Below are 9463 nucleotides of genomic sequence, written 5' to 3'. Positions count from 1 at the left end.
TTTATATATATGAGGATTTTATTCCCTAAAAGGTTCGTGAAATCACTCGTACGAGAAGAAACCTTTTTCATCTTTCTGCTAACTTTGTGAGACTTGAAAAGGCTGGATATCGGCCATTCCCCACACGTAAGGGGAGTGTGGCTCACATCAATACTTAGATACTGTCTAGATTTGTCATTACAAATCCATACTTAGCATACGTAATGTTGAGCAACCATTTAAAAAATGAGTTTTATTATAACACACAACTCATTAATGGGGGGTCTAACACTCAATTGTGGCAGGTTCTGTTTTTTAACTCTCTTTTGGGTTGTACGGAGAGAGTTGCTGGGAAGACAGAGAGCCGTTACCCAAAACACCAAATTCTCCAGACTAGCAAATCACAAATCGACATAGTCTTACTCCCACACCACCTGGCAGCTCTACATTGGGCCACAGGGAGACTTACTGATCGTGTTTTATCAGTACAGATATGGATTGAAACATGCTTACACTCATTTTCTGGTCCATGGGTCATCTCATGCTGTTTTAGCAATTGGGTCCCTTGAATGAATTCTATCCTTTGGTAAACAGGGGAAATTGTTATTTATTTGTCACTCTTATGGGAAATTTTCATACTCGAATAGGACTGAAACAAGGCATCACTTATCTTTTTACCCCTTTGATCTGGGTAATGATAAATTTGCTTTGAAATGTGAGAGCAAGAGGTATTTTTGAAGTAAGTACAGGATTTGATAAAGTGTGTATTGGATTGGAGACCTTGGTAGATACTCGGATTGGAAAAAGGTGGAACTTTTTGTCATTTGGTTGGCCCATTTTTAGCCTAGATTGGTACTGAAACACGGATTTGTTTTTGAGCCTTTTCTTTTGGATAGTCCAATTTTTCATTGAAATGTGAAAGCAGGAGGTATTTTTGAACTGGGTATAGGGTTTTATAAAGTGGGTACTAAATCTGAGGCTTGATAGATACCTTGATGTTCGTAAATGAGTTTTTGGCATATAGGTTTTAGTTACGTGGTCTAGATTGATACTGAAACAAGGATTGTTTTTGTTCACCTTTCAGTTGAGTAGGCTATGTTTGCATTGGCATGTGAGAGCAGGCGGTAGTTCTGAAGAGTGTATATGTTCTTGCGAACTGTTTGTTGTGTTTGAGGCCCTGATAGATATGTTGATGTGAAAAAGGGGGGATTTGTTCAAGTGGGTGGTGAATTATTGAGCCTGAAAGACCTTATAAGCGGCAAATTTAGAGGCTTGGATTAAGATGGAAGTAGGGGAGATGGGAGGAGGAGGAGGAGGAAGTGCCGAGAAAGTAAAGGAACATACATTTGAAGCCAATGATCTGCTTAAAGGTTTGAAGAAGATAAGAAGAGAGAGAGGATCAACTGCAAAGGAACGGATCAGCAAAATGCCGCCATGTGCTGCGGGCAAAAGAAGCTCTATATACAGAGGTGTCACAAGGTAAGCAAAAAGTCTTGTCGTTTTTAGTTCTGGATATTTTAGCTAGACGGCTAATCCTTTTTGGCGCATTTGTTAATATGATATGGCGAATTTATAATTCTTTGAAGTGTGGTTTGAGTTCATTCTTCATGGCTCTTGTGCAATAATTCACGGCTGGATCCCTTCGTATAAGAGATCGTAGAGGGAGATTGGATCATTAATATTTTAGAGGTCAAACTGCGAGTTTATTAGAATTTTAAATTTTTTCACATTGTTAAGTCTTCTAGACAACAAGGTCAGAAAGTTTATAATTTTTTTCACATCTCTGAGGATAAATTTAACGAATGCTCTCCTTTGGGGCAAATTTGATAATTCTATGTGAACATTTTATTGGGTCATAGATTAATAATGGCGTTGCAATATTTTCATTTAGAGCAGAGAACAACGATCGCATTGCAGTTTGCCTATAATTGGAGGGGGAAAACATGAATGCATCACATTGCAAACTGCTATGTTATGCTCGCATGGACATCTATCTGCATTCAGAGTGTGGTTGAGGGTAATCAATGCTTAACGATAAATATAAATAAATATGAAGAGTATGAAATTTGAAAATTTAATAATAAAATCGTGAAGACTAATTCCAAATAGAAAGAATAATAAACTTAATATCAATCATGATATAAATGACCTGTAAATCTTATCAGTTTCAATTGCTTTTTGTGTGCTAAAGCCATTCAAATAGTAAAAACCCTTTTGCCAGATAAAAAGAGGTAAGACTGTTGGGTGCAGGGCAGGAATGATTTTCTAGTTCCAATCCCAGGTCATTGGACTTGCTTGGCCTCCAGCAACATGTGGGCATCTCCTACCCTCCAAAGTTTATCTTTGAACTCAGATAGCACAAATCCTCTTGCGAGGTACAAAGAGGCGAGACTTTTAGGTGCAGGTCAGGATGTGATTTCTTAGGTGTAACTCTGGATCGTTGGAGTTGCTTGGCCTCTGGCAACATGTGTGTAGCTCCTGTAGGATAATCTTCCAGTCTATCTTTGAATTCATCATCCTTATGAGTATGAATTAGCATATGAATCCTGAACATCACCAGTTCAAAGTTGAAAAAAAAAAATCGGTGACTCAGAGTGCCTAACAAAGGCCTTCACTGCCAGAACAATGAAGGTAGTGCCTATCAGTGCATATTACGGATGACACATGTCTGCATTTGTTACATGCTAATACTTTTCACAAAAAGTCATGTTTGTTATTTCTTTTCCAATTATTTGGAAAATAAATATTATTTTTCAATAGAAAGTACATATTACACAATATGTCTGTGGGTTTACGCTGTTGTAAAGTACATGCAGTATGTAGAAATTGAGGGTGTTCATTTTTTCCCTTAGACAATCTTTTGTGATTAGTTATGACTTGTTTCATGACTCTTCTAACATTAGACTGTTTGTTGCTTAAAATATCAGGCATAGATGGACAGGGAGATATGAAGCTCATCTTTGGGATAAAAGCACCTGGAACCAGAACCAAAACAAAAAGGGCAAGCAAGGTAGTTAAGCTAGATTTTTACTAATGTTAAAGGACCTTTTTAAATTATAATGGTTGGTTCATTCCATAGAATAAGAGAAATGTCTTCTTAAAATTCTCAATTATAGGTACATTCTGACAGTTTGTAAAACGTGTAACATATGGATTTGATATTATTAATTTCCAAGAATGGTAAATATTATGTTATTCCACTTTGTGAAATTTGATGTGGTTCATTATTCTGTTTTGTCAAATGAGTTCCACTTTTTAAAATTCTTATACAATGATTTGTCTCATGAGGGAGCTTCTAACTTGATGCTTTATGTCTTTATGTGTTGTTTGACTTAATGGCGGTGGCTGCGTATTTGCAGTTTATCTAGGCAAGTTTTACTGAAAACCTTAGGTTCCTTTTCCTCTTCAGATTATTCTTTTGGTGGCATTGTTCTAACTATGTTGGAAACTAGGATGAATCTACAGGTGCTTATGATGAGGAAGAAGCTGCAGCTAGAGCTTATGACCTTGCTGCTCTTAAATATTGGGGTCCTGGAACTCTTATTAATTTTCCTGTAAGATAAATTTCATTATTAAAATTTGTTCCAATTTTAGAAGTCTTTTTTATGGATGGATTAATTGAAGAATGAAGAATACAAAAGATCAGCTAAGGTTGCATACGACAAGCTTCTTAAAACAGAACATGCTAACTAAACAAAGTTTTCCTGCCCTCTTTTTCTTATGAGATCTTAAAAATCATCTAGAAGAGGCTTTCTTATGGAACTGAACTTTTCTGTTGGAGACTGTTGTTTGTACCGTTTCTTAGACGATATGTCCTTCAGATCTAAATCCCCATCTCCCTCAACATAGGGGAGATCCCCGTCCAAAAACTCTGATGGTAGGACTTTGCATTCTTATGAAAAGCTGGAACTACTGAATTTTCAACCCCTATTTGTCCATCACTCTTCTTCTGCTTAGACAAAGACTTCAAAAGATTTTTTTCTTGTACATTCTGAAGAGGAGAAGGCATGAGGTTCTCTATCAACAGTGCAGGCTTGGTAGGAGTAGACTTTGAGGTGACCGATTAGCAGGGATATTGCTTGAAGAAAGCCACCCATGATTTTTTTTTCCAGAACTGAAGCTTGAGGTTTTGTATCTACAGTGCAGGCTTGGGTGGGAGGAGACTTTTGAGTTGGTTGATTACCAGGGATATTGGTTGAAGATGTCACCCATAGACATTTGGGCTATCACTCTTCCTCTGAGACGAAGACTTCAAAAGTTTTACTACATGTAGATTGTGAAGAAGAGAGGGCACGAGGTTTTCGATTGACACTGCAGTCTTGATAGGAGGAGACTTCTTGAGGTGATTGCTTGGCAGGGATATTCGTTAAAGAAGCCACCCCACAGATGCTTGCCAATAGAAAACCAAAGCTTTTGCTAAAGAAGCCTCTTCCAGACAACTATCCAGAATCTGAGATGGTTTAGCATTCTGCCACCAAGAAGCCTTACCAAAAGACTTTCTCTCTCTCTGATAAATGCTTTAGACCAAAACAAATTCTAAATCTGACATCCAACTTTTCATGATCAATTTGCTGATTCCATATCTTGCTGCCTACTTTCAGCCAGATTTATACTGGGAGACACAGGGATAAATGCATTTCTACCAAAATTTGCACATAAGTTGGATGAGTGTGCTTTTTTGTTTTTGAAGAAATAGAAACAAACTTACCAAGAGAATAACCAATGTTTTTCTAGCGAAGAAGAGAGGCAGAAATGCGGAGAAGATTAGGCATTGTTACTCAAAACAGTAAAACCACGACATTTTTTGTCATGTTACTGAAATCCAGTAACCGTGGTTTGACAAGCAACGAAGCATTCCCCTACAACTATGATCCCTCAGCAAAAATGTAATCTTTGTCTGCCTTTAATTGGCAAGAGATGATAAAAAAAATTAAAAAACCCTGAGCACAGGGATATATCATAATGAAATCTTCAAGAGAGGGTTTCCAAGATTTGGTTACCTACCCGTTTATGCAGATCTGGTATGTTGGGCCAAAAATTGTTGAATTGACAAATTGTTTCCAGCAATGCTCTGCTTCTTCAGCTACCTCACTTCTCGATTCCAAAATTGTAAATCTTTCAGATACCTAAGTGGTTGCCCTGAAGCACCTGGCCACTCTAGCCCCCCTTGCCAGCCTTATTTTCAGCAGCTTCTTCAAGCTTATCCCCTTCAGACAAACAGCAGCAGACACCATGGAGCCCCCTCTCTTAATCCCCTCAACAACCTCTGATAACTTACGCCCTAAACATGCTCACCATCAGCTACTGGACCTCCAGACTTTGCAGTTGTTCCTCCCCCATTGAAGCCACTAGAAACTTTATTAGATTCATCACACGAGGTTTGGGGTATTCCAACAGAAGCCACCCTCAGACAGTGGTGTCCTGCTAATCTCTTAATGAAGTTGATGGGAAGCATGCAGCAGCAGCAATCCCCCATTAGTGTTTTCAGTCAAGGAAGCAACATTCTCCATTTCAGCTGTGGTGTTAATTTTAGAAGTCTTTTTATTCAATAGATGTTAGAACATTTTTTTGCATGGGATCATAGACATGATTTCCTTGAACTTTTGTGCAGGTCAGTGACTATTCTAGAGACATTGAGGAGATGAAGAGTGTTTCAAGAGAAGATTACCTGGCTTCTCTGAGAAGGTAAGGTCTAGACTTAAGAAGTACATTTACAGGAAATTAAAACTTGCTTTTATCTGATATGGTAGTGGCCTGGGAAGAAATCATGCGCTTTAGTTTTACAGGTTCATTTATCATTATATTTCAGGAAAAGCAGTGGTTTTTCAAGGGGAATGGCAAAATACCGAGGGATACCAAAGTAAGCTGTTGAATTCTGTAAATGTTTTTTTATAGAAATTGCATGTCAACGCTAAAATTTGTTTTGGAAGATATAAGCTTCTTAGTTTCTCTGAAAAACATACGTTGCGAGAGAGAAACACACTTGCTGATGTTCGCTGTACAACTGTTTTATTTTTGAAAATGTGAAATGTTTAAATTTGATCACGGGCCATGATATTGGGTCTAGAAATTAATTGCATTCAATTTTATCTGCACTAGCTTCAAACCATCTTTCTATGTTACAGTTTTGAAATGGCTGGTGGGAAAGGAAGCAGGGTTAGACTTGCCATTTTCTTCTGTCGATATATTTTTGGCTAAATAAGTATTTTGTGATTTCATGTCAGACAATTGCAAAATAGCAAATGGGAGGCAAGTTTTAGCCGAATTTTAGTGAACAAATATTTCAACACTGGAAACTGCAGTAAGTCATAGAGCTTTCTTATCTGAATTCTAGAGTAATTTACTTAAGATTCTTTTTTGGCTCACCTCATGTTTTAAGCATAGAAGATGCCTTACTCTGAGCTCTCTTTTTTGCAAACTGCATGTTCTCGATTCTTTTCTTCAGCTACAAGTGAGGATGCAGTGGCAGCATATGAGTTGTCACAAGCGGAATTTGGAGCTTTTGGCCCAGTTGGAAACGTTGATTTGAGTTCCTATGTCAGGTGGTGGCAACCTAACAAATCGCATGACATCGGAACTTCTGCACCCAGATTTGGTGATGAATCTCATTCAATGTCTGAAGAGAGACCAGCTTTAGGAGAGGAACCAGAGACTCCTGAATGGCCAGGGCAGGCTTGTGAGCCATATCAGTTGCCTTCATTAGGTGTATCTCCCAATGCACGGCACCACCCTTCTCCAGTGTCTGCTCTCAGTATCTTGAATCAATCCTCCTCATTTAAGCAGATGCTTGAAAAAGCTTCTGTACAAAAATGTGACACTGATAAAGATAAAAATGTTGGTACTACTTTAGAAAATACAAAATTGGACAAAGGTAAAGGCAAAGATTGTCTCGTAGAGGACATAGCGGTTTTAAAAGAATCTGGATGTAGTTCAGGAGCTTATCAGACAGCTGGCCAAACAAGTGCTTTATTTCCTTTTGCAAAAGTTCCATCTGCAGCTCCAGTTCAAGAGTGCAATAACATGACACCTGTGTCTGAATCCTTATGGACCAGTCTTGGGCCAACCAATGGTGGAATTTCCCTGGCAAATGCAGTTGGTATTTGTTGAAGGGATATTTCTTGTATATTCTGTGTTCAATTGATACTATAACCAATGATAGACTGATACAAGTAAATATGTTGTGTAGTGTGTAACATGTACAGTTCACAACATCAAACTGACCCTTTGATTGTTTCAAGAGCACAATGTTTTCTTTAATATATTGAATTTGATATATTGAAATTGTCTTTATCATGACATTAAAAATTGCATCTCCATCTCAAGTGCAAAACACATAATATTGTATAAGAGATACTAGATTTCCACAGTTCATTAGATTACTGCTTAGTTTCTAGATTCCACTGTGTAAGCTTTGTTTGCATCAATGTTTCGGATCATACTCAATCCATTATTAGGATGATCCAACATTTTTCATCCTACATCTCTCTCATCCTGATGATGGATTATTGAGTATGATCCGAAATGTTGATGCAAACAAAGCTTACACAGTGGAATCCAGAAACTAAGCTGTAACATAATATTGCATTAGTTAGAATTGAGTCACAAATTCCCATACATACATGTATGTATTTATGTATGTATAAATTTGGGAGATGTGTATTTGTGGAGTCTAGGCTGTCAGAGCTATTTGTAACATGATTTGTAGACTCGGGAGGATCGGGGGGGACAAGTCTTACATGTTCTTGTGCATTTAACCCTGGAGAATATTGTTTAGTGTAGTTTAAACTGCCTGGATGATGAGATTAGGGTCTGGCATTTTTTCAGTTCTAATGAAATGACTTTCTATGTTGATTGACTTTTGATGGGATTACAGGTGCTTGTACATTTGACCCTGGAAAATATTGTTGAAGTGGGATTTTATCAATTCTAATGAATGACTTATGATTGACTTTTGATGGGGTTACATGTTCTTGTACATTTAACCCTGGAGAATATTGTTAAATGTGGACAAAACTGCTATGATGATAGCATCAGGCTTTGGGAATCTATGTGGATTTACTTTTTCTTTTCCACTGCACTTAACAAATGAGAAAGAATCAGCTTGCTATTTGAATTTTCAAATCTGCTTCTGGTTTTAATTTATAGCAATGTCACAATTGGCTGTTGTGAAATTTATGGATTATTTTTTAAAGAAATTCAAAGTTTCAACTTTTATTGTTGACAACAGCAACTGATAAAAGAAAAGCTTGGGCAAATGCAAATGTCCACACCCCAATTCATTTTTTGTATGTTTTTTGTTTCTTCCTCAATGCAAATAAGTTTTGCTGCTGTTATGGCAGGAGTTATTTATATTGTTTGTCTTTTTAAGTAATTAATTTAGCCTTCTAAATGTAAAAATGTTAATTATTTTTTATTAGAGGTAGTTTGAAGCATACATTGAATTTTTTGAGGCTGTTTTGAGGTGTTGCCTGATAGTAGAAATGGTTGAAAATGATGCCCTGGTGGTTATTTATACTCAGACTAGAAAAGTATAACTCGTATCTGTAAGGCCCGAAGGTGTCTCATTTTACATTTGATACTATTATCAAACTTACTGAAGCCATCAAGGTATATAAATAATGTATTTTGGATTTGTATATATATTTGGAACACATTTTGAATTTGATAATATTATTCTAGTTACTGATGATGTTTTTGTGAACTGCTATCAAGGTGTATGGTAATGTATTTAAGATTAGTATATATAGTATATACTACTCGCACCTTTTGTATTTGATACTATTAATGTTATCGATGATCTTGTGAATTGCCAATGAGGTTTATGGATAATGTATTTTATATTTTTATGTATATGTTTGGACTCATTTTGTGTGAGATAGTATTATCATACTTATCAATTATGTTCGTATGAATTATCATTAAGGTGTATAGATAAATGAATATATAAGACATTCATTGGGTTCAACATTGTAATTATTTTATTATGTTTTTATATATATGATTTGTCTTAGTATCAAATGATTTGTAGGTAGATGTAGATTTAGGCCGGGGCTTGAATTTTTTATTTTTATTTTTATTAGTTATAAAAAAAGATTACATACTCCATTTAGTCTGGGCATCGGTAGGAAAGAATGGAGGAAGAAAACCTCCGGTCTCGCCCAGATCCCTTAGGGGATCATAATCTAATGATGCATAGAGTAGGGAAGAAAGAAAAAAGAACAAAAGTAGATACAAATGCTCTCGGGTAGAACCCAACCAGCTAAGCTATATGCCCAATCTCAATAAGCAGAATTCTGAGATAGTTGCATGATCCACAAAAATAACTGCTATGCCTGTTATGGCTTGGATCTTAACCTTTAGAAGCATGATGTCAGTGATCTGCAAAAGGTCTATCAACCAGGATCAATAACATAGAGTAAACTGTAAAGCTGTGATAAAGAGAGCAGTGTCAAGAAGACTCCCTAAAAGAGTATTAAACCCCCAA

At 36.7% G+C, this 9463-nt stretch overlaps 1 protein-coding gene across 2 annotated transcripts; it reads left to right on the top strand.

The window, feature by feature from the left end:
* Positions 1 to 221: 221 nt before the first annotated feature.
* On the top strand, positions 222 to 7252 carry LOC131060735 (AP2-like ethylene-responsive transcription factor SMOS1). 2 transcript variants are annotated; one of them, XM_057994094.2, is made up of 8 exons: positions 222 to 786; positions 1064 to 1458; positions 2907 to 2989; positions 3339 to 3533; positions 5591 to 5664; positions 5789 to 5839; positions 6204 to 6280; positions 6425 to 7252. In XM_057994094.2, exons 5-8 carry the CDS (start codon positions 5621 to 5623, stop codon positions 7084 to 7086), a joined length of 834 nt encoding a protein of 277 aa, XP_057850077.2. In that variant the 5' UTR covers positions 222 to 786; positions 1064 to 1458; positions 2907 to 2989; positions 3339 to 3533; positions 5591 to 5620; the 3' UTR covers positions 7087 to 7252. The 2 variants fall into 2 exon arrangements, with proteins under 2 accessions (XP_057850077.2, XP_057850076.2); XM_057994093.2 differs by having other exon boundaries at positions 222 to 1458.
* The last annotated feature ends 2211 nt before the right edge of the window (positions 7253 to 9463 follow it).

The sequence above is a fragment of the Cryptomeria japonica genome, chromosome 10 (genome assembly GCF_030272615.1).
Source record: "Cryptomeria japonica chromosome 10, Sugi_1.0, whole genome shotgun sequence".
Lineage (NCBI taxonomy): Eukaryota > Viridiplantae > Streptophyta > Pinopsida > Cupressales > Cupressaceae > Cryptomeria > Cryptomeria japonica.
This window is presented reverse-complemented; position numbering and strand designations above follow the sequence as displayed.